Source organism: Mytilus californianus, unplaced genomic scaffold (assembly GCF_021869535.1).
Source record: "Mytilus californianus isolate M0D057914Y unplaced genomic scaffold, xbMytCali1.0.p SCAF_2, whole genome shotgun sequence".
In the NCBI taxonomy this organism is placed as follows: domain Eukaryota; kingdom Metazoa; phylum Mollusca; class Bivalvia; order Mytilida; family Mytilidae; genus Mytilus; species Mytilus californianus.
Genome location: NW_026262668.1, coordinates 28,686,806 through 28,713,153, shown reverse-complemented (window position 1 = coordinate 28,713,153; position 26,348 = coordinate 28,686,806). Strand labels below are relative to the sequence as shown.

At 30.3% G+C, this 26,348-nt stretch overlaps 1 protein-coding gene and 1 long non-coding RNA gene across 2 annotated transcripts; both read right to left on the bottom strand.

Annotated features, from left to right (window-relative positions):
• Window positions 1–955: 955 nt before the first annotated feature.
• LOC127729645 (uncharacterized) lies at window positions 956–8,286 on the bottom strand. The gene is made up of 3 exons (XM_052237498.1): window positions 7,286–8,286; window positions 6,761–6,824; window positions 956–3,641 (listed from the first exon to the last, which is right to left on the bottom strand). The coding sequence occupies exons 1-3, from the start codon at window positions 7,811–7,813 to the stop codon at window positions 3,307–3,309; spliced, it is 927 nt and encodes a 308-aa protein (XP_052093458.1). The 5' UTR covers window positions 7,814–8,286; the 3' UTR covers window positions 956–3,306.
• A 4,174-nt stretch (window positions 8,287–12,460) lies between these two features.
• Window positions 12,461–18,972, bottom strand: LOC127729646 (uncharacterized). The gene is made up of 3 exons (XR_007994749.1): window positions 18,364–18,972; window positions 17,839–17,902; window positions 12,461–13,987 (listed from the first exon to the last, which is right to left on the bottom strand). It is a non-coding gene; the product is annotated as an uncharacterized LOC127729646 (long non-coding RNA).
• Between the last annotated feature and the right edge of the window lie 7,376 nt (window positions 18,973–26,348).

Below are 26,348 nucleotides of genomic sequence, written 5' to 3'. Positions count from 1 at the left end.
TGATATAACAAAGTTTAGCTGGCAGAACAAAGACAGTTATATACACATTAAAACCAGGTTTAATCCACCATTTTCTACAAAACGACATGCCTGTACCAAGTCAGGAATATGACAGTTGTTTTCCATGCGTTAAATGTGTTGAGCATTTGATTTTGCAATTTGTTAAGGGACTTTCCGTTTTGAATTTTTTTTTGGAGTCCGGTATTTTTGTTATTTTACTCTTTGAAATACATACAAATTTCCTTTAGAATTGCTAGTTGATTGTGACCTACCGAATTTTGACTTAGTATCGGGTTTGTAATAACATGAGCAACACGACAGGATCTGCTTACCCTTCTGCAGCACAATAGATCACCCCCCGTTTTTGGTGGGGTTCGTGTTGCTCAGTCTTTAGTTTCTATATATACTGTGTTTTGTGTACTATTGCATTGCCTATTGGTCTTTTTCTTTTTTAGCCATGGTGTTGTCTGTTTATTTTCGACATATGAGTTTGAATGTTTCTCGAAATGGTATCTTTCGCCCATTTTTTACATGACATCAGTTCTAGAAATTTAATTGCGTTCTGTATGTTAGTAAAATAATTATTGATCTTTTGTTCTTTACCGAAAGCTATGCATTAAAATATGTAGTAAACTCATCACAAACTTTGTATTTTAGTACATAAGTTACATAATTGGTTGTCCCTTTCTATATATGTCCACAATCCACGTTCTATCAGCAGTTGTGTATTTGTTGTTCTAAATGAATAGAATCTCACAGTTTTGAAAATCAAAGAAGATGAACTTCTTTTTTTATATTCGTTCAAAAGATCTAATAGTCGGTTTATCTTCTGGATGTTCCAAAGTCGGTATACCATTTCTAAATAAACTAGAGCATGTTCGTAATGGCTTTCGATCATATATTAATAACTCTCCCACATAACATTGTAACAACAGGCATAAGATATTTGCTTTACTGATATTAAGAATGTGATAATTTTACAGTTTGATTGTTAGCCATATGATATCAAAATCAATTCACATTATTAGAGTTTTTGTTTGATAACAACAAATAACCCCTAACCAAAAACTATCCATTCTTGTTGTTATCTATATCTATTGGGTAACACAATATGAAGCCGCAAAACAAAATTAGAATATGACAACAGACAACCCCTGACGATGTTACTAATAATGAACATATGTCGGATAAAACTGGTTTTCACACATGCAAGCTAAAAAATTCTTTGACATACTTTCTGATTAATAAATCGATAGTTTATTTCTTCTTAAAATTATTTCATAAAGAGTAAAAAGAGGACTGCATGTCATTGTGTAAGAATTTATCCATGGTGCATCAAATATGGTTTCTGTAACGGTTTGGGTATTTTATGAATTTTATGAAGTCAACGTAGTTGTATCACAATTTGTAAAACCAAGGAACTGTTTTGCAATTTTCTATCAGATTCATCACCAATCAACTTGTACATTCTCGGTTTTCCTTAGAAAAATACTATTTATTTAAATCACCAAATTTCCATGACGTAATCAGAAATGATTTGCATTGTCAATTACAATGCTATTGTTGAAGTTAAAATAAGAAGTGCTATGAGATTTAAGCCAATCTATTAAAGCAATCACAATTTCAAAACAAATATAAAAGTTCTATTACTTATCATCATTAAACGTATATAAAGAAAATGCAATTTGGCATAAAAAAAAGTTTTCTCCATCAATATTGTTATGATCAATTTTCAGATTCTTGAAATGATTAGAAAATGCCAATTTTCTTAGCTGAATTTCAAACCAGTGTTATTAACAAAAGACTTCCAATTTTTATTAAAATACACAGCATCACGGATTCAACTGTATAGCTTGGGTTCCCCGCAATATTTAGACGCATGTCTGATCATGTGAAACAAATCTTTCTACAGATTGCTGGAAATTACATTTTTGATGAATTTGATAAATTCAAAATATGTTTTTTTTCAATGAAGACATCGTAAATTAAAATTAAAATCCTGTCGGAGATAAAACTATGTATTGTCCTTCAAATACTAATTAATACATTTATGTTGATCAGGTCCTCGATGCAAAATTTTACAGACTCAAATTACACAAATTACAAGTTTCAAGTTATTCAGATTGTCTTTTACAACATTATTCAGAACTTAATAGCCTTTCGATGTAATGGATACATTTCAAATCATTGGAAAACCTTTATAGAATATTATTTCATTTTTTTTGGGTATATTCTAATCAGTCTAGAGGGAGTAAGCAGCTTGTCAATTTTGACTCTTTGGCTTAAACATTTTTACCTGTACCTCTTACCTCTTTGTCAATTTGTTATTGCAGTGACTTGATTATAAGTGTTCCTCTCCATCTATTGAAGTTCGAAACGTTGAATGTAATTGGAAACTGGTCAGAACTTTCACCATACTGCTGTAGAAGAACAACAGTCAAACCATCAATGCTAGTAGCGGAATGTTATAACTAAAGCATATTTACAATCCTAATAGGTTTGAATAGAACGCTGTTATTATTTAAGTGCTGATACATTTTTACGTTTTATAGGGAGATAAGACAGTCTTATCTATCTCCAATCTTTCTCATATGAAATGAGAGTTTGATGATATAAGATTATCTCCTATCGAAACTTATTGACAACATATACCAATATAAAAATGAAGATGTGGTATGATTGCCAATGAGACAACTCCACATATATATTACTGAACATTTAATTGGTTTAGGTTTCTCGCTAATATAGAAGACATATATAAAAAAAAACGTATTGATAATTACACTTGATATGTTTAAAGGATTGTATGATCTATTTTCCGCATTGCACTACTAACATTTATGACTTATCTATGGTTCTTCTATGGAAATTTGGTAGAATTTGTGGTTAATGGAACTGCAATAGGTTATGGGGGATACTTGTAATCAAGTCACAGTATAATGCAAAATTTGTGCCCAAAGGAAAATACCTCATATTTTTAAAATCCTATACAGACATTTTTTTCTATTTCGAAATATTTACAATGAATACTGGTACAATTTAAAATTCACCTCACCTTATTACACTGAAATTTTCAATTAGTAATGGATCTACAGAGTACATGAACAATTTAAAAAGTTACCTTTATGATTGATTTCTGTTAGCGCTACTAGCGATCGTGTAAATTTAATTTATTTTTGATTAGCCATCTTTGATATACCTATTACATATGATTTTCTGATTATGGCATTGTTCACGAAAAGAGATTATATAATCACAAATATTGCAGAAAGTCACACACAAGTCAATACTGTAACGAAAACTATTTCATTTGCGCCTTTTTCGATGATGTCTGGGTGAAATTTTTCTGTGGGATGTTTCCCATCTTAAATCCGCTTTCTTCTGTATGCATTGCTTATCGATGTCGTAAATATAATCTGCCAAAGATGTTGTTGAATTTTCTTTTGGAAATTCAGGGATCGGAACACATAAATTGTTTTCCTCTTCACCACACGAGATACTAAAGGCTCCTTTTCCATGTTTACACAATACTTTTTTTTTTTTGCTGGCTCCATTTCCTTCATAGTCAATCTGGTAGACTGATATTTCATTCTTCCCTTGAAAACTTATATTCAATTTGTCGTTCCAAAATGATAAAACAACTATAAAAGAGAAAACAAATTTAATCTCACTTTTAACGGGCAGTTTAATTAATTTACACAACAATTTCCGTTTTAAAGGATTGTCGGGATATTCGCGGTAAACTTCAAAATGATAACATTTTATTACTGATTTTTTTAAACATCAAGGTAATGCAGAAATATAGCAAGAAATATGCGCTTGTTTGGGGAAACAATTATTCAGGCGAACTGTACATTATAAACTACTCCACAGATTCTTTTCATTTCAAATGTGAATAGTGCTTGTTGATAGATCACTTTTTTTAAATGAGGATATTTGTTAAATTTTTTAGATACAAGACATTTTTTAACATGATACTAAAATAAAACTAAATTTGTTAATAAAAATCATAAAAATAAAAAAGAATTTTACAACATTAGATTCTAGTTAATTAGTTCACATAGTTTTTCTTTAAATTGATATATGATGGAAAAATGAAAGACCAAACTACTGATGCATAAAAAGTCCTAAGCAAACGTGCTTGATAACATGCTTTATCTTGTTAAAGTTTGAAAAACGTCAAACTTTTCACTGACAATATTTGTATCTACAGTGACGTCACTACTTGTACCGTTGTACTGCCACGTTGTACGATAAAAATGAGTGTATCCTCAATTTTGCTTATCAATCTATTCGTTAATAAGAATTCAATTGACAGGAATAAATTATTGATTCAAATTATGATTTAGGGATTAAAACGAATCAAATTATATTTTAAAAAATCGCCAATTAATATATTGTAGGTGTTTGACGCAACTTTCCGCACTCTTGACTATGTCGTAGATGGTTTTTCAATTGGTGGAGGAAGTTGGAGTACATGATGAGAATTATTGACCGACAGCAGGAAAAATGACTATTCGAGTCAATTAAGATTGAATTCGGACGCATCTGCCAAGAGCGGGGTTCAAACTCAGAACCTCTGTGTTGACAAACTAGTGATCATTATAATCGATCACTTGGGCCCTCCCTTTGGTAGGAATTATTAGTCCAAGTGAAAGCAAGGTAATATCGTCTTTATATTGTCAATTTTAATAATGTTGAACTTTTATATGTATTCATTATTAATCGATTGTGTGATCCTTCAAGACCGTCGTACACTATGTCGTAAACCTTGTCTACTATTTTCACATAGTTAATGATAAATACAAATTTGTTCTTTAAAGAAAAACACTCTATAAACTTAATGCGTCTGAAGCGCTTTATTGGATTACCTATATCTGGAACGCCCACCGAAATATTCTTATAAGTTATTGCACGAGCTTGGTCTCGTCCCGGTTTACATACAATTGTCGAGAATATTGTTGCTGCATAGACATATGTATTTTTCTCAATCTCGAGATACATGTAGATATAGATTGTTTTATTAAAAGTATGCCTTTCCATACATCTTCTGCATCGCCCCATTTCAAAAAGCTACAGGCCTAAGATAATTAGTCAATCGAGTCATTCTAGCTCTTAACCCACTTTCACTGGTTACACATATGCATGCGATATGACTTCACAATCTTCATAAATTCTAGTTATTTTTCTTAACCATATTTGTCTATTATACTATAAAAAAAAGAATCACGGAAGATATCAGTCAGCCTGTGTTATATGTTCCATGTTAAATCGAGCCGTATCTCTATGTGTGGATAGAATTGAGCTGAGTACAAATACATCTGATATTTAAAGACACTATACACTTATTGTCTTTAACCTGCAATTTATTTTGTGCAACGGTATTGCTTAAACAATTAATATTAAATACAGATATTTTCGCTTTTTAAATATAATGTGTTTGTTTTTATATCTATAAAGCATCGGTGTAGTGATATAAAAGGGAATTGACACAGTCAACTGATGACCGGTACGTCGAAAAGAACCACAGATGGTCACGTAAAAAATACAGCGCTTTAGGTGAATAACTATTTATTATAACATCCCAAGTAGTTTAATTAGAATGCATATGCAATTCATAAATATGTAGGTGACGTTATTTCTCGCAATACATCGTTCGATGCAAAACGTTGTTTGTCCAAACAAATTGTCACAAAAATCGTAATAAAGCATAATAGAACTTTTTAACTTAATATTTTCAATGCATTGGCTACGAACGCTACTAGCAAATCATGTCAAGCTTAAATTGTGCAGAAGACGGAAATGTGAAAGTTAACGGACGATATGTAACAAGGGATACATTTAGTTCACATGACCACAAAAAGTAACAAAAAGCGGGTAAAAGTCAAAGAAACATTTATTTTCATCACACATTCATTCCAATCAGATTTTGTTGAGGAACTAACAACTGACTGCAACAGAAAAATTATTATATATTTTAGTGTACATAAGATTTAATGATTTTCTCCAAAGAAATATTAAAAAGAAATCAAAACTGAATATCTCCCATGTTATCGCCATCATTTTATGATTAAAAGATTGTACTGTCAAAAACGATCTTCCACATGAATTTACCGATTAACATTCTAATCTTAGACAAAAGAGAAAGGAAACGTTTACTGAGCAATTTGTGTATGTGTTAAAAAATCGTTTATGAATATTATTCGTTGTGTTTGTTATTCTTATTTTACAAGGATGCACCACCTTGCAATTTTCCAGTCAAAAAATAGATAGAGAAGTATTATCATGAACAACCTATCTTCTTAGTCTCTTTTTTTCTTTCAGCACCTCAAGTATTTAACGCTTATACATAATTGGCTTTCATTTTATTTGGTTTTAGTGTTCCTGGTGAAGTTGAATCCAGTAAAGCATTTCGGGCACACCAAATCTTAGAGTGCTATTTTTCGTTGATCTTGCATTTGTTCATATAAACATAAAAAAAAACGATTTCATCCGCCAGCGACAAAAAATATAAGTTTTGGAATGGAAAATAATGGAAAAAGACGCTCTGGCCATAATCAATACATTTCCAATATTTTTGTTTCATTCCTTAGATTGTGATTATCATTACAATACGCATGAACTTTTTAAAAAATTTCCTTGTATCTCTTTCTATGTAACATGTGTTAAGATTCATTCAGACATATATGTTTCTAAATAAAACGCGAAGCCGCAAAATCTAAAAATGTTAGACACCGATAAACCATATATATATACGTACTATTTAGGTCTTGGCAAACTGGTCCTTCTCGAGTCCCTTCCGCTAAGTGCGCTTCCTGGCAATACTGAAAAAGTACGAGCAATTCCTCATATTAACAGACAAATGTTCCAATCAAACGAAGTTTTCATTTTGTTTAAAAAAGGACAAATAAAATACATGCATAAAATAAATCATATTAAATTTAGTAGAAAAATATATGTGATAATAATAAAAATTAAAAAACAATATATAAATGAAGCAAAAGAAATACAAAACAATAACAAACCATCTAATTATTCCAATATCATTCAAGTGAAAGTATTAGCTATTGAAATTTTTCCATTTTTATATATTTGTAACGGGGTGTACAACCAATCATCACATCATTGTTAATCATCAAAGCACTATGATATTCTACATGTCCACAGTTTTAATTATCTTTTTTTTGTAACGGGGTATCAATCAAAAAGAAAATAATGAATTTCTGACTGTCGCCTTATGTTGCTTTGTCATACAGTTAGTTTATACATAAAGGTAAAGCCCTACCTTTTTACAAACTGAAATTGTTATTATGACCGTCGCTATTACCAATGCCACTACTAACCCAATAAAGTATTTCATATAAGGTCGTGTTTTTTCAGGTACCAAGTTGTTTTGAACAGCAACCGAACTGGATTGGCTCCAATTATCGTTTTGCAAAGATTTCTTAGAAATACTTGACTGACTGCTGTTGTGAACAGTAACCAGACTGGCTTCGCTCTCATTAACATTCCGCAAAGATTTGTTACAAATATCTGACTCTGAATTATTTTCTGGTTGTGGTTCAATACTTCGATCATGGGTAGCATGGTTATACATGTAATTCCAGAGAAAGCTTTTTGCAGTCGGTTTTTCAACTTCGGCTTCTTTGTCCGGTTCAGTTTGTGGTAGAAGTTGATCGTTTTCTGCTGTATCACTTGAAAATACATCATATCCTTTCTGTGACATATGACTTTCGGGTTCTGTCGTATCATTTTGTAACGAATGTTCATCCTCTTTCGGTTGATCTGTCATTTCGTCCAAAGGAGAAGCCATCACACGCAAGTTAATATATAATTTCTTGTATATGATCCTTGTCAATCGCTCCTTTTTACTTCTTTTTAAATGGTACTGAATCAATGTTTAAACAAATCTGTACAATTAATTCCAGAATTTGTCAAGAAGAATTTTCTTACCAGTTTAATTCCGGGTGCTATATAAAAGTGAAAGTTTACATAATATAAAAGCTATTTTTAGAAATGGGGTATTTGATGGTTATCGTTATTTATATGTCTATTTATATATTAATAAATAATATCAATATTTGACTAAAGCGAGACTCTATTCCTACTTTGGAACCAGAATACGAGACTCATAAAACTTTCGACTTCCATTATTTATAAATAATGCAGACATTTACTTCTTTTTAAATAAAATGCATTATGGAGATGAAGAAAATAAACATTTTTAACGCACTACAATTTCATATAAAATAAAAAAAACAAAACACCGATTCATTTCAAAGACTGAAGGAATAATATTAAAACACAAAAAGTACATCGAAACAAAAACATGCTCTACGGTTAAATTCGCTCAACAAACAAGGAATACTTTATACATCTTCTTGGAATATTTTTCATTTAACTATGATATAATACCCGTAAATTTGAACCAGACATGGGGTAATTGAAATATGTAATTGTAATTGACCGTAATTAATTACAATTTCTCAAGTAATTGAATGTAATGTGTAACTGAGCATTTTTTAATTACAATTAATAGAAAGAAATGAATTACAAAGCAAAAATTGTCTGTAATTGACAATTACTTTTCAATTACCACTCAATTAAATTTAAAATTTTGGATCAGAAAGATTGAATCTTGTGTTTTCTGAAAAAATGAAGAAAAACCATGACCTTAGTAAATGTAGTAAGCTGACTAAGCAAAGCATACACAGTAATTCTGTAATAACACAACCATGGGAGATTCTTTATTTTGTATTGAATGAACAACAAAAAAAGAAGGAAAAAAAGATTGTAGAAACATGCAATAATTTGTGTTTAAAAGAAACCATTAGTAATCTTGTATCTTATACCTTAATTAGCTTGTTATGTATATGTAAGAGAATGATAATCCCTTTCTTCATGATTAAGTACGAGCGTTAGCGAGTACTTATCATGATGAAAGGGATTATCATTCTCTTACAAACTTAGAATATTGTAAAGTGCTGAAGGCTCAAATGATCTCTTGAATGGTTGTATTCAAGAATTAGTTCCATTGTTAGTGCAATGTTTATGTGAAATGCATGACGTCATTTTTGTGTATTTCATTTATGAATTAGTTGATGTTAGAATATAGCAAAGTGCTCTCGACCAATGAAAGTGTTGAATTTGGTGTTTCTTAATTATGAAGAATGAATGTAAACATGTTCTTAGTAAGGGATTATCCTATTGTTTAGGCCTATTTACAGTTCAAAACAAAGAATGTATATAGATCAGTCACAACTGCCATAAGCACATTTATCAAAATGACAGGATGATTAATTGAAAGTCGAATTTTGAAACAAACAAAAGAATCAAAATACGTTTGAAATTTACGTGTGCAGTATAATTGGTATCGTTTGTGTTAGTATGTGAATATTTAGAACTTCGAAATTACCAAACAAAAAGCATTAAAAATGAGTGTGAAAGAAGAAAAAGAAGAAAAAAAAACTTTTAAAATTAGATTTAACCTTAATTTTTAGCTCATACGCTTCCCAAAAATCAGATTACTGTATCCGCAGTAAGTAGGAATAGTAATTTCCAATAAACCGGTGCATACGGTATCAGGGGTTCAAATTAGCGGTGGTCCGAGGTCCGTGACCTTCCACTATTGCAATCGGACTTTCATTTTGGTTACTTGCTACGCCCGACGGACCTTCGATTTGAAAGAAAATAAAAATTAACTTTGCCGACCTTTTGAACCATCAGTATCGTCATTTCAAAGCCATATTACTATTGTCATGGTATACCCCTTAAGACCGTACCTTGAACCATTTTAACTGTCGGCAAAATAAGTTTGTTAACCCATTAGAAGTGATGAAAGTTGCCTTAAGTAAATTTGTAATCCATTCGTTTCATTAAAAACGTAATATTCCCTTCCAAATAGCGTTTCAAACATCGTTTATTTTTGTACATTTTTTCGTCAGCCATTGAAATATTTGTACAAACTACTGATTGGAGTCGGGAAACGGACCAGCTATGAAAGAAATCCGGATTCTAAGGATAATGACTACGGACCAATGAATGGCACATCTGACAGCAGAATATTGATCCCAAAGGGAAAAATTAAGCATTCCACACTTTCTTTTCTTTTTTGATGTAAAAAAAGTTCTTTCTTTATTAGTGCTAGATATTTAGTTGGTAGTTTCTAACAAGAGAGGAACTAATATAATTGTGCAACATATGATGAACTTAAACAGCTTTGAATTTGAACTGTTACTTTAATTGAATACTCGGTTATGAATTGAACAATATACAAAAAGATACACATAGCCCTTTATATTATAGTAAACATCAAACATTGTAGCGCCTTGAGTGAGCACTTCTCTTTCAAATCTCATCACTTCTCCCTATCAGTCACTTCCCCCTATGATTCTGAAGTAGTCTAAGCCCTGAGATAATGGTATAATTACCAATAATTGAAACAACACACCCACCCACAGTGACACCCTCCCCAATACCAAAAAAAAAAAAATTATTTGAATTCATAATATACTTGTAAGACAATTACATCATTTATTATTATACATGTTATACCACAGTGACACTGACAGTTTAGTGCTACATTTATATGGTTGCCTGGCAATATATTTGTAAACTTAACAACATATTGCATGCAGTTCAAATATAATTAAACAAGGTAACCTAAGACCAAAACACATTAATCTTACTGAGTTATGAAATATTTCAAATAAAGTAGGACCTGGGATTTATGTTGTGGACCTTTCAGTTTGGAGTTTCAAAGGTCTTGGACCTTCCAGTACTAAATGTTAATTTGAACCCCTGAATACATGAAATCGAATTACAAATGTAACTTTTGAATTTCATAAAAAAAAAAACATTTTCTTATAATTGTTAAATTCTAGTTAATTAAATAGTATTTGATGCAAAACGCTGGAATAAAATTGTTTGTGGAATGGAACTTAGTTGTAACTCTGATTTTGAATTAATTAAATTGAACTGTTAAATAAACAAAACAATAATTCCTAATTAAATTATTACATAATTTACACTTATACTCGCATTACGAAAATTTCTACCATTTCATTGGACTGTTGTGTCAACTTAAGTCTAAAACACAATTTATTTGAATTTCAAAAACTAAAAGTAAGTCCTCACATGAATAAGACTAATATATAATTGAAATACCTACAAAGGGAGTCATCCATTAACTATTAACATTCCACTGACAATGAAACAAATTCTTGAATAAAACCAATCAAGAGATCATTTGAGCCTTGAGCACTTTAAAATATTCTAAGTTTGTAAGAGAATGATTATCCTTTTCTTCCTGATAAGTACTCGCTAACGCTCGTACTTAATCATGAAGAAAGGGATTATAATTCTCTCACATATATTAAGATATATAATAATACATTTACTAAGGTCATGGCTTTTCATCATTTTTTTGAGAAAAAAAAGATTAGTGTATTTTTTAATCCACCATTTGCTACAAAAGGACATGCATGTACCAAGTCAGGAATATGCAAGTTGTTTTCCATTCGTTTGATGTATTTGAGCTTTTGATTTTGCCATTTGTTAAGGGACTTTCTGTTTTGAATTTTTCTTGGAGTTCAGTATTTTTGTTATTTTACTATTTGAAATACATACAAATTTCCTTTAAAATTGATAGTTGATTACATGACATTATTTCTAGAAATTCAATTGCGTTCTATCTGTTAGTAAAATAATTATTGATGTGTATCTTTTGTTCTTTACCGAAAGCTATGCATTAAAATATGTAGTAGGCTCATCACAAACTTTGTATTTTAGTACATAAGTTACATAATTGGTTGTACCTTTCTATATTTGCCCACAATCCACGTTCTATCAGCAGCTGTGTATTTGTTGTTCTAAATGAAAAGAATCTCACACAATTTTGAAAATCAAAGACAATGAACTTCTTTTTTTTTATATATTCGTTTAAAAGATCTAATAGTCGGTTTCTCTTCTGGATGTTCCAAAGTCGGTATACCATTTCTAACTATTTGTTACTGTAATATATGATATACTGGTTGGGGCATTTTTCTAAACCCCACCTTTGCTTTTTAAAGTCATTGTCATTTATTTGCTACTATTGCTATTGTCAATATGTCATTCTTAATTAATGATCAATTTTGAATAAATGACATTTTGCTCAACTTGAGTTTTATATTAACAGCAAACTTAGCTCAGCCTCCCTATAGGTTTGTTGAACATCATCTTGAGGAACCTTGGCTGTCAAAAATTCATATTATTAGAGTTTTTGGTTGATTACAGCAAATAACCCTTAACCAAAAACTATCCATTCTTGTTGGTATATCTATATCTATTGAGTGACGCAATATGAAGCCACAAAACAAAATTAGAATTTGACAACCGACACCCTCTGACGATGTTACTAATTATGAACATATGTCGGATAAAACTAGTTTTTACACATGCAAGCTAAAAATTACACAAATTACAAGTTTCAATTTATTCAGATTGTCTTTTACAACATTATTTAGAACTTAATAGCCTTTCGATGTAATGGATACATTTCAAATCATTGAAAAACCTTTATAGAATATTATTTCATTTTTGGGTATATTCTTATCAGTCTAGAGGGAATAAGCAGCTTGTCAATTTTGACTCTGGCTTAAACATTTTTACCTGTACCTCTTACCTCTTTGTCAATTTGTTATTGCAGTGACTTGATTATAAGTGTTCCTCTCCATTTATTGAAGTTTGAAACGCTGAATGTAATTGGAAACTGGTCAGAACTTTCACCATACTGCTGTAGAAGAACAACAGTCAAACCATCAATGTTAGTTGCGGAATGTTATAACTAAAGCATACTTACAATCCTAATAGGTTTGAATGGAACGCTGTTATTATTTAAGCGCTGATTACAAATATCTGTACATTTTTACAGAGACAGTCTTATCTATCTCCAATCTTTCTCATATGAAATGAGAGTTTGATGATATAAGATTATCTCCTATCGAAACTTATTGACAACATATACCAATATAAAAATGAAGATGTGGTATGATTGCCAATGAGACAACTCCACATATATATTACTGAACATTTAATTGGTTTCTGTTTTTCGCTAATATAGAAGACATTTTAAAAGAAAACGTATGGATAATTAGACTTAAAATGTTAGAAGGATTGTAAGTATGATCTATTTTTCCGCTTTGCACCTCTAACAATTATGACTTGTCTCTGGTTCTTCTATGGAAATTTGGAAGAATTTTTGGTCAATGGAACTGCAATAGGTTATGGGTGATACTTTTAATCACTTCACAGTATAATGCAAAAGTTGTGCCCAAACGAAAATAACTCACATCTTTTAATCCTATGCAGACATTTTTTTCTATTTCGAAATATTTACAATTAATACTGATACAATTAAAATTTTACCTCACCTTATAACACTGAACATTTTCAATTAGTAATGGATCCACAGAGTACATGAACAATTCAAACAGTTACCTTTATGATTGATTTCTGTTAGCGCTACTAGCGATCGAGTAAGTTTAAGTTATTTTCGATTAGCCATCTTTGATATACCTATTACATATGATTTTCTGATTATTGCATTGTTTACGAAAAGTGATAATATAATCACAAATTGCAGAAAGTCACACACAAGCCAATACTGTAACTATTTCATTTGCGCCTTTTTCGATGTTGTCTGGGTGAAATTTTTTTTTGGGATGTTAAATCTTAAATCCGCTTTCTTCTGTATGCATTGCATATCGATGCCGTAAATATAATGTGCAAAAAAATGTTGTTGAATTTTCTTCAGGAAATTCAGGGATCGAAACACATGAATTGTTTTCCTCTTCACCACACGAGATACTAAAGGCTCTTTTTCCATGTTTACACAATACTTTTTTTTTGCTGGCTCCATTTCCTTCATAGTCAATCTGGTAGACTGATATTTCATTCTTCCCTTGAAAACTTATATTCAATTTGTCGTTCCAAAATGATAAAACAACTATAAAAGAGAAAACAAATTTAATCTCACTTTTAACGGGCAGTTTAATTAATTTACACAACAATTTCCGTTTTAAGGATTGTCGGGATATTCGCGGTAAACTTCAAAATGATAACATTTTATTATTGATTTTTTTAAACATCAAGGTAATGCAGAAATATAGCAAGAAATATGCTCTTGTTTGGGGTAACAATTATTCAGGCAAACTGTACATTATAAACTACTCAACAGATTGTTTTCATTTCAAATGTGAATACTGCTTGTTGATAGATCACTTTTTTTAAATGAGGATAGTTGTTAATTTTTTTTAGATACAAGACATTTTTAACATGATGCTTAAAACAAAACTAAATTTGTTAATAAAAATCATAAAAATAAAAAAAGAATTTTACGACATTAGATTCTTCTTGTTCATTAGTTACATAGTTTTTCTTTAAATTGATATATGATTGAAAAATGAAAGACCAACCTACTGATACATAAAAAGTCCTAAGCAAACGTGCTTGATAACATGCTGAATCTTGTTCAAGTTCGAAAAACGTCAAACTTTTTACTGACGATACTTGTATCCTCAGTGACGTTACTACTTGTACCGTTGTAGTGCCACGTTGTACGATAAAAATGAGTATATCCTCAATTTTGCTTTTCAATGTATTCGTTAATAAGAATTTAATTGACAGGAATAAACTATTGATTCAAACTATGATTAAGGGATTTAAACGAATCTAATTATATTTGAAAAAATCGCCAATTAATATATTGTCGGTGTTTGACGCAACTTTCCGCACTCTTGGCTATGCTGTGGATTGTTTTTCAACTTGTGGAGGAAGTCAGAGTACATGGAGAGAAGTGTTGACCGACGGCAGGAAAAATGACAATTCGAGTCAATTAAGATTGAATTCGGACGCACCTGCCACGAGCGGGGTTCAAACTCAAAACCTCTGGGTTGACAAACTAATGATCATTATAATCGATTACTGAGGCCCTTCATTTGATAAGAATTATTAGTGCAAGTGAAAGCAAGGTAATATCGTCTTTAAATTGTCAATTTTAATAACGTTGAACTTTTATTCATTATACATCGATTGTATGATCCTTCAAGACCGTCGTATACTATGTCATAAACATTGTCTACTATTTTCATATAATGTGTTCTTTAAGGTGGCTCGGGTGTCTTCTTCCATCTTTGATTTTGAATTAGCAGATAACAGATGGTCTAGATCTTAAATGAAATGTGCAAATTTTGAGAGTAGTTTGTAAATCATGTGTAAGACTTTTGATGTAAATTTAGAAAATTCTGTGTTTCATCATATTTACGGCTGTAATTTAAAAAAAAACACCATATTTGTGTTTGATTCATTTTTTTTCAACTTTGCCAAAATAGGGGAGATAACTCAGATACAGTAATTTTATAATACAAAGTGTTGTGAATCTACCTATTTTAATATGTAGCAAGAAAACAAGTTCGGTGACCCCATTCTTTCTTTTTCTTATCTGAAAGCATGTTACAAGAGCTATCTTCTCACATTTTATCTTAAAATTCTATCATGTAGTTTTCTTTTTATCACACAAAATTGGATTTTCCATGCATAATCTATACAAATCTGACAGTTTTGCACAACCTGTAGCGTGAAAAAAAGTCCGGTGACCCATAATTTTTTATATTATTTTTGAAAAAAGCATGACAAAAACTTCATTTTGACAAATTATTAAAAAATTCTATGGATTTTAATAAAGACGCTTCAGCCACCTTAAAGGAAAACACTCTATAAACTGCAGGCGTCTGAAGCGCTTAATTGGATTACCTATATCTGGAACGCCTACCCAAATATTCTTATAAGTTATTGCACGAGCTTGGTTTCCTCCCGGTTTACATACAATTGTCGAGAATATTGTTGCTGCATAGACAAATGTATTTTTCTCAATTTCGAGATACATGTATATAGATATGTTTTTATCAAAAGTATGCCTTCCGTACATCTTATGCATCGCCCTATCTCAAAAAGCTACAGGCCCAAGATAATTCGTCAATCGAGTCATTCTAGCTCTTAACCCATTTTCATTGGTTACACATATGCACGCGATATGACTTCACAATCTTCATAAATTCTAGTTATTTTTCTTAACCATATTTGTCTATTATACTAGAAAAAAGAATCACGGAAGATATCAGCCAGCCTGTGTTATATGTTCCATGTTAAAGTGAGCCGTATCTTTATGTGTGGATAGAATTGAGCTGAGTACAAATACATCTGATATTTAAAGACACTATACACTTATTGTCTTTATCCTGCAATTTATTGTGTGCAACGGTATTGTTTAAACAATTAATATTAATTACAGATATTTTCGCTTTTTAAAATATACATGTAATTTGTTTGTTTTATATCTATGAGGCATCGGTGTAGTAATATAAAAGCGAATTGACACAGTCAGCTGATGACCGGTACGCCGAAAAGAACCACACATGGTCACTTAAAAAATACAGCGCTTTAGGTGAATAACTATTTATTATAACATCACAGTAGTTTAATTGGAATGCATATGCAATTCATAAATCTGTAGGTGACGTTATTTCTCACAATACATCGTTCGATGCAAAACGTTGTTTGTCCAAACATATTGTCACAAAAATAGTAATAAAGCATAATAGAACTTTTTAACTTAATATTTTCAATGCATTGGCTACGAACACTACTAGCAAATCCTGTCAAGCTTAAATTGTGCAAAAGACGGAAACGTGAAAGTTAACGGACGATATGTAACAGGGGATACATTTAGCTCATATGACCACAAAAAGTAACAAAAAGCGGGTAAAAGTCAAAAAACATTTATTTTCATCACACATTCATTCCAATCAGATTTTGTTGAGGAACTAAAAACGGACTGCAACAGAAAAATTATAACATATTTTAGTGTACATAAGATTAAAAGATTTTCTCCAAAGATTATTAAAAAAAATCAAAACTGAATATCTCCCATGTTATCGCCATCATTTTATGATTAATAGATTGTACTGTCAAAATCTATCTTCCACATGAATTTTAAATGTTTGATGTATACGTATTTCAATAACTATTGTGAACACAAGATTCAGAATTGTGTGTTATCTGTTTAATTCTTAAAATTCTTCTCAAAAGGTTTGAATTTGTGAACTTAGAATTCAAACTTGTGCGAAATCTGTTGGGTGTGCACCGATTAACATTCTAGTCTTAGACAAAAGAGAAAGGAAACGTTTACTGAGCAATTTGTAGTTTTTTAAAACATTTTATGAATGTATGTGTTAAAAATTATAAATCGTTTATGAATATTATTCGTACTGTTTGTTATTCTTATTTTACAGGATTCACCACCTTTGAAGTTTCAATTTCCCAGTCAAAAAATAGATAGAGAAGTATTATCATGAACAACCTATCTTCCTGGTCTCTTTTTGTCTTTCAGCACCTCAAGTATTTAACGCTTATACATAATTGGCTTTCATTCTATTTGGTTTTAGTGTTCCTGGTGAAGTTGAATCCAGTAAAGCATTTCGGGCACACCAAATCTTAGAGTGCTATTTTCGTTGATCTTGCATTTGTTCATATGAACATAAAAAAAAACGATTTCGTCCAACAGCGACAAAAAATATTAGTTTTGGAATGGAAAATAATGGAAAAAGACGCTCTGGCCATAATCAATACATTTTCAATATTTTTGTTTCATTCATAAGATTTTGATTTACATTACAATATGAATGAACTTTTTAAAAATTTTCCTTGTATCTCTTTCTATGTAAAATGTTTTAAGATTCATTCAGACATATATGTTTTTAAATAAAACGCGAAACCGATAAACCATATATATATACGTACTATTTAGGTCTTGGCAAACTGGTCCTTCCCGAGTACCTTCCGCTAAGTGCGTTTCCTGACAACACTGAAAAAGTACGAGCAATTTCTCATATTTACAGACAAATGTTCCAATCAAACGAAGTTTTCATTTTGTTTAAAAAAAAAGATAAATAAAAAAAAATTATATCACATTTAGTAGAAAAATATATATGATAATAATAAAAATTATAAAACAATAAATAAATGAAGCAAAATAAATAGAAAACAATAACAAACCATCTAATTATCCCAATATCATTAAAGTGAAAGTATTAGCTATTGAAATTTTTCCATTTATAAATATTTGTAACGGGGTGTACAACCAATCATCACATCATTGTTAATCATAAAAGCAAGCACTATGATAGTTTTCTACATGTCCACAGTTTCAATTATCTTTTTTTTTGTAACGGGGTATCATTAAAAAAGAAAATAATGAATGTCTGACTGTCGCTGACTATGTTGCTTTGTCATACAGTTAGTTTATACATAAAGGTAAAGTCCTACCTCTTTATAAATTAAAATTGTTATAAAGACCGTTGCTATTACCAATACCACTACTACAAAGACACAGATGATTGACCAAATAAAGTATTTCATATAAGGTCGTGTTTTTTCAGGTTCCAAGTTCTTTTGAACAGTAACAGAACTGGCTTCGCTCCTATTAACAATCCGCAAAGGTTTGCTACAAATATCTGACTCTGAATTATTTTCTGGTTGTGGTTCATTACTTCGATCATGGGTTGCATGGTTATTCATGTATTTCCAGAGAAAGCTTGTATGTTTTTCAACTTCTGCTTCTTTGTCCGGTTCAGTTTGTGGTAGAAGTTTATTGTTTTCTGCTATATCACTTGATAATACATCATATCCTTTCTGTGAAATATGACTTTCGGGTTCTGTCGTATAATTTTCTAACGAATGTTCATCATCCTCTTTCGGTTGATCTGTCATATCGTCCAAAGGAGAAGCCATCACACGCAAGTTAATAATTTCTTGTATATGGTCTTTGTCAATCGCTCCTTTTTACTTCTTTTTAAATGGTACTGAATCAATTTTGAAACTAATCTGTACAATAAATTCCAGATTTGTCAAGAAGAATTTGCTTACCAGTTTAATTCCGGGTGCTATATAAAAGTGAAAGTTTACATAATATAAAAGCTATTTTTAGAAATGGGGTATTTGATGGTTATCGGTTATTTATATGTTTATTTATATATTTTATATATAATATCAATATTTGACTTAAGCGAGACTCTATACCTAATTTGGGACTAGAATACGATTCTCATAAAACTTTCGACTTCCATTATTTATAAATAATGCAGACATTTACTTCTTTTCAAATAAAATGCATTATGGAGTTGGAGAAAAAAATCATTTTTAACGCACTACAGTTTCATATAAAGAAAGGCAAAAGAGCGATTCATTTCAAAGACTAAAGGAATTATATTAAAACACAAAAATAACGTCGAAACAAAACACCGATTAATTTCAAAGATTCAATAAATCATATTAAAACACAAAAATAACTTCGAAACAAAAACATGCTCTACGGTTAAATTCGCTCAACAAACAAGGAATACTTTATACATCTTCTGGGAATATTTCTCATTTAACTATGATATAATACCCGTAAATTTGAACCAGACATGGGGTAATTGAAATATGTAATTGTAATTGACCGTAATTAATTACAATTTCTCAAGTAATTGAATGTAATGTGTAACTGAGCATTTTCCAATTACAAGTAATAGAAAGAAATGAATTACAAAACCAAAATTGTCTGTAATTGACAATTACAACTCAATTACAACTCAATTACATTTGAAATTTTGGATCAGAAAGATTGAATCTTGTGTTTTCTCAAAAAATGATGAAAAGCCATGACCTTAGTAAATGTAGTTAGCTGACTAAGCAAAGCCTACACAGTATACTTTCTGTAATTACACAACCATGGGAGATTATTTATTTTGTATTGAATGAACAACAAAAAAAGAAGGAAAAAAAGATTGTAGAAACATGCCATAATTTGTGTTTAAAAGAAACCATTAGTAATTCACTGTCTTATACCTTAATTAGCTTGTTAGCTACGTATATGTAAGAGAATGATAATCCCTTTCTTTATGATTAAGTACGAGCGTTAGCGAGATGATGAAAGGGATACTTATTCTCTTACAAACTTAGAATATTGATTGGTTGTATTCAAGAATTAGTTCCATCGTTAGTGCAATGTTTATGAGAAATGCATGACTTATTTTTTGTTTATTTCATTTATGAATTAGTTGATGTTAGAATATAGCAAAGTGCTCTCGACCAATGAAAGTGTTGAATTTTGTGTTTCTTAATTGTGAAGAATGAATGTAAACATGTTCTTAGTAAGGGATTATCCTATTGTTTAGGCCTACTTACAGTTCAAAACAAAGAATGTATATAGATCAGTCACAACTGCCTTAAGCACATTTATCAAAATTACAGAATGATCAATTGAAAAGCGAATTTTGAAACAAACAAAAAGAATCAAAATACGTTTGAAGTTTGCGTGTGCAGTATAATTGGTATCGTTTGTGTTAGTATGTGAATATTTAGAACTTCGAAGTTACAAAACAAAACATTAAAAAAGGAGTGTGAAAGAAGAAAAGGAAAACAAAAAACTTTTAAAACTAGATTTAACCTAAATCTTTAGCTGATACGCTTCCCAAAAATCAGATTACTGTATCCGCAGTTAGTAGGAATAGTCATTTCCAGTATACCGGTACATACATGAAATCGAATAACAAATGTAACTTTTAAATTTCTAAAAAAAAAACATTTTCTTATAATTGTTAAATTTTAGTTAATTAAGTTGTATTTGATGTAAAACGCTGGAATAAAATTGTTTGTGGAATGGAACTTAGTTGTAACTCTAATTTTGAATTAATTAAATAGAACTGTAAATAAACTAAACAATTATTCCTAATTAAAAAGTAGAATAACAAAATTACCGAACTCCGAGGAAAATTTCAAAACATAATTTACACTTATACTCACAATGACGAAAATTTCTACCATTTCATTGTACTGTTTTGTCAACTTAAGTCTAAAACACAATTTATTTGAATTTCAAAAACTAAAAGTTAGTCCTCACATCAGTAAGACTAATATATAATTGAAATACCTACAAAGGGAGTCATCCATTAATTATAAACATTGCACTGACAATGAAACAAATTATTGAATAAAACCAATCAAGAGATCATTTGAGCCTTGAGCACTTTACAATATTCTAAGTTCTAAGTTTATAAGAGACTGATTATCCCTTTCTTCGTGAAAACAAAACACTAACGCTCGTCCTTAATCATAAAGAAAGAGATTATCTACTTTTTTATCAGAATACTTGAAATTACTTTTTTTACCAAACGCGGATCCAGAAATCTGAGTTCTGGCAAGCATATTAGCTAAATATTTAGTTCTATTTAATTTCCAAATTTTTTTTTTACTTTTTTTGCATTGCTCTGGTATAGTTTATTTTTTAGTAATATAAAGTTATTTTAAAATATTCTTAATTATTTATTTTGTTATTTTTTTTTCATAATTAATGTTTTATTAATCAGTTTCAATCACAAATCCTTTCAAGCTGATAAATGTGCTTCGAGGCAGTTGTAACTTATTTATAGAAACTCTTTGATTTGAACTGTAAATAGGCCTAAACAATAGGATAATCCCTTACTAAGAAAATGATTTACATTCATTCCTTACAATCAAGAAGCATCAATTCCTACAATTTCATTGGTCGAGAGCATTTTGCTATATTCTGAATGTATATTCAGACACAGTTAATCAATAAATATAACCTCTGGCTATTTGTTTTATTATAAACTATATAATGACTGTTTTTACAACAGTTATGTTTGCATGTCAAACAGGTGCTAAGCCAATTACAGAGAGATAAATTTACCTCTTGGTACATGATTTTTTTAAATTAATTAATTGTGATTAAAACTAGTGTATATTTTTTTTAAAAGTCAGGCTCTCTAAATCATTTCTTTAGAATAAATAATTTTAATAAGTTGTGATCAAGATAAAAAATCATTTCAAAATATTAAAATTATGGCTCTCTTTTTGTATCATTTTCAATGAATACATTAAAATATAAAATTTCAATAGGTAATTAAAACAAAATTTTCTATATTTTCAAAATATTAAGTAAGGCTTTTTATCATTTTGAGAATTAAGCTAAACCATACCTCTAGTCCTAATGAACAAAGTATTATGTGCACTTTAGATTAATGTCATTTAATGAATGTTTTTTCTTTCTTCCCATAACACACCAGGTATCTAACTTTTACTCCTCTTTGATACTGGCTGAATTTGAAAATACTCACTGTAGATCTCATTTGTTATTACTATTAAGCAATGTATGATATGTATTACATTACAACAAATTGGAAAGTAATTAATTACATTGGTAAAAAAAGTCAAATGTAATGTGTAATTTAAATGAAGATTTTGAATTGTAATTGAATGTAATTAATTACTTTCAAAAGTAATTGACCTCATATCTGATTTGAACCCATAAATATATTTCGACATGATTGTAATTTAATACGGATATGATTGAGATTTTATGAATATGTTAATATCAAATATCTAATTAAACTTTCTTTTATTTGACTTGCTTTCTACTTTTAAAATTACGCCCAATGACCACATCTAGCAGTTCAGGTTCACTAATAACATAAACGGTACCAATTTTTCTGCACCAGATGCGCATTTTGACAAACAATGTCTCTTCGGTAATGCTCGAGGCCAACGTATATGAAAATCCAAAGCTTATTAAAAGATGAAGAGCTATAAACTAAAAAGGACAAAAAAGTATAGCCAAAGTCGGGCAAGGAATCAGAACTTTGCATGAGGGAGATGTATTCCTAATTTTAAAATAACTTCCAAAATTTTGTAACTCGCCATAAAATCAAACAGAAAGTTTAGCATTGCCTTCAAAATTGTTTGAGCAGAATGTAAATAAATTGATAAAAATGTTAAAACTTAACAGAGTGGGCTGTTATAGCAAGACAAAAGTTTCTCTCGTTCAGCATTTTTTTGGCTTACTCCTGCGGAGTACCTGAAATTAAATCCGGTATTTGGTTGGGATAGTGTTGCTCAGTCGTTAGTTTTCTATGTTGTGTATTGAACTGTTTTTTGTCTTTTCATCTTTTTTTTCGGTCCATGGCATTGACTGCTTTTCTGTGACTGTTATTCTATTAAGTAAACGCTTGGTATCATATGTTTCTATTTCTTAGTCTTTAGGCAAAGAAAAATCTTTAAATGCAAGAATTTTACCAAATATGATTTATCACTCATTCTCTCTTATAATGTACAGATAAATTGTATATATGCCTTCATCTATCTACTAGAACATAAGAACAGTAAACATGGTTGTACTGACTTTTTCAGCTGTATTTATCTGTCTCAAGTATAGATACTAGCAGTCATAGTGCATTTGATGAAGAACTAATTCGTTAAATTGTTTGCATATGGATATTACGGCTAAAGTATACTATCTAATCTTACGAAATCTGCTTCATAATTGAACTTAAAAACTGAAAATTGTAATTAATACACAAAGATTCAAAACTGTTCCCAATTCTCTTTTATTTATCTTTTATTTATTTTTTTTATTCCAGTTTGATGCATTGGAAAACAAACCTGCATTCCTCACGAAAGTACAGTTAATGTTATTTCCAAAATGCCCTGACGAACAATGGCGTCGGCTATTAGCAATATTCACTAGAAGATATAAAGTTGATTAATAATCTCCTACAGATGACAAATATATCCGTCAAAATACCAGCTAACAAACAGACAAATTAGGACGGTTTTTTTTAATCTTTATTTATTTGTATATGTACGACATCATATTGTACTGGTAGTTTTTGAATGATGTGTTTACGGAACGAATTCGAGGATATATGTGCCTTTGAGTTATGACGTATTATAACGTTCTACGGACGATGATTCTGGCTTTGGACAGGCACATGAAAAGGTGGAAATTAATGTTTCAACAATTTCTAAAGAACTTTTCTAAGTATTTTTTTTCCTGTTTTGTCCGGCCATACATTTTTTTCTCGTCAAAAATAGAGAATCCGGATAAAATATTATTACCCCCATTATAAAGTACGTGGCTGTTTCACTATTGAAAATAAGAATATTTGGTCATTTGATGGAGAAAAAAGTGTATGTATAAAAGTAAAAAAATCAAAAACTGGCATGAAGAGGTCACAAAATCGTAAAAGGCATGTAACAGGAAAAACGGACATCCATATATCAAAGTACAATTTCCAATACATTATGAATCGATAAGTTTTAAAAATCCTACACCCGAATGTAATAAAATTTGGATTGTTGAAAAGTGTTATGAAAAGTTTTGCGTTATTATCTCACATAATGTCCCTTAATTGTAGCAATAATTTAACAAAACTTCACATTATATTGTTTCCAAAGTTAAAATGTGCGTTGACGTTGCGTTTTCAAGTATTTCAGTGGAAAGATTGTTTTTGTCTAAAGCCTGTTTTAGAGATGGAAAATTAAAAAGTAATACTCAATTGTCAACAACACGCGATAAGTATCAAATTATTTTAATGTTTCAGTAATCTTTAGTTTGCATCTTATCAGGAAAAATAATATCCTACATAAGTAGTCATTGAAGCACATTTAAGTGAAAATTGGTATTATTCGGGTTGTTTCTCCAAAAGAAAGACATATCTTTCTGAAAGAAAATGACTCCATATAGGTATATAATCGTATTTCAAAGAGGACTTATCATGATCTCATTTGAAAGTCTCTATGATGAGTTTTTTAATGACTCCAATAGCTAAAAATAAAATATAACCAGGAAAAAACTTAACTACAACGAAAACAGGTAAAATCAACTTTATTAGAAAATGAGACTGAGACACAATGTTTTGCCATTTACCCTTGGTAGAACTTCAAGATACTTATTGTTGGTAATATTATGTTTCTTACCTTTGTTATCATTACATTTCATGCGAATGAAAATCACGATCTTCTAAAGTAATTGCATCGCTTACCAAAAACGAGATTATTTTTAAAGTGAATAGTTACTTAATTATCGTTGATGTTTTTTATGCCCTCACCGTAGCAGAGGGGGCATTAATTTTTACCCTTGTCCGTCTGTACGTCCGTACGTCCCGAAATTGGTTTACGTTCTCTATTTAGTTTGCTTCAATCAAATGCTATGAAACTTATACACAATGCTTATTATCACAAAAAAACAGATCAAGTTTGAATTTGGGTGCGTCACTTCTAACTTTCTAGAGTTATGCCCCTTTAAAAATGGAAAAATTGCTGAATGTTTCGTTTCCGTTCTCTAACTTAAGTTTGCCTCAACCAAATGTTATGAAACTTATACACGATGCTAATAACCACAAAACACAGATCAAGTATAAATTTTGGTGGCGTCACTGTTGCCGTTCTAGAGTTATGCCCTTTACAAATGGAAAAAATGCTGAATTTTTCGTTTCTGTTTTCTTACTTAAGTTTGTCTCAACCAAATGCTATGAAACTTATACACAATGCTTATTACCAAAAAACTCAGACCAAGTACGAATTTGGCTAGCGTCACTTTTACTGTTCATAAGGTATGTCCCTTTATAAAGTTATATGCAATTGGGCCAGGGGGCATCAACATCTATGTCCCATGGACACATTCCCCATTTATTATTTCATTCTGTATCATGATAATTATGATAACAATGATGATGATGAATAATATAATCATAGTTATAGTATTGATAATGATAAAAATAAAGTAGATTGTGCTGTTTTTGTGGTCTTACTAATGTAAACATATAAAACTATCCAAAGGGAATATAAAAACGTGTGTTATGATAATCTTTATAGTTTGTGATATAATCCTCATCAGAAACGCCTGAAATAAAAATCATGGATACATGTATACTTTAAAATGTTTGAAAGGATACACATGAAGAGCTTAGCAATACATTTTGGCAAAATACAACTTAAACGTTGCAAATCAGGATAGTGTCATTTACTTTCTCATAGAACAATTTGCTCTTGACGTATTTAGACTTGGTCATGAAAACACAATACTCAATTCGCTAGTTTAATGAATCATACTTATACGCTATATAAGTGGTCTAAGCCAAAACTGCCAAATGGGGATGATATTTTAGGCGTACGTCAATTACATATTGTAACGATACAGGTAAAGAGCATGAACTTTACGGTTGATTAATTTTTTCAAATTATTATATGTCACTTTTGGTCACAAAGCTCCTAATGTATTCAAGTACTTGTACTTTCTTGAATTTCAAATTCTTGCAATGGAGCGGTTTTTTTTTTTTGTTAACAGTTTATCAAGAAGAAAGCATCGGACGCATCATATTGATAAATATAAAAAAGAAGATCTGGTATGATTGCCAATGATAAGACCAAATGACACAGAAATTAACAACTATAGGTCACTGTACGGTCTT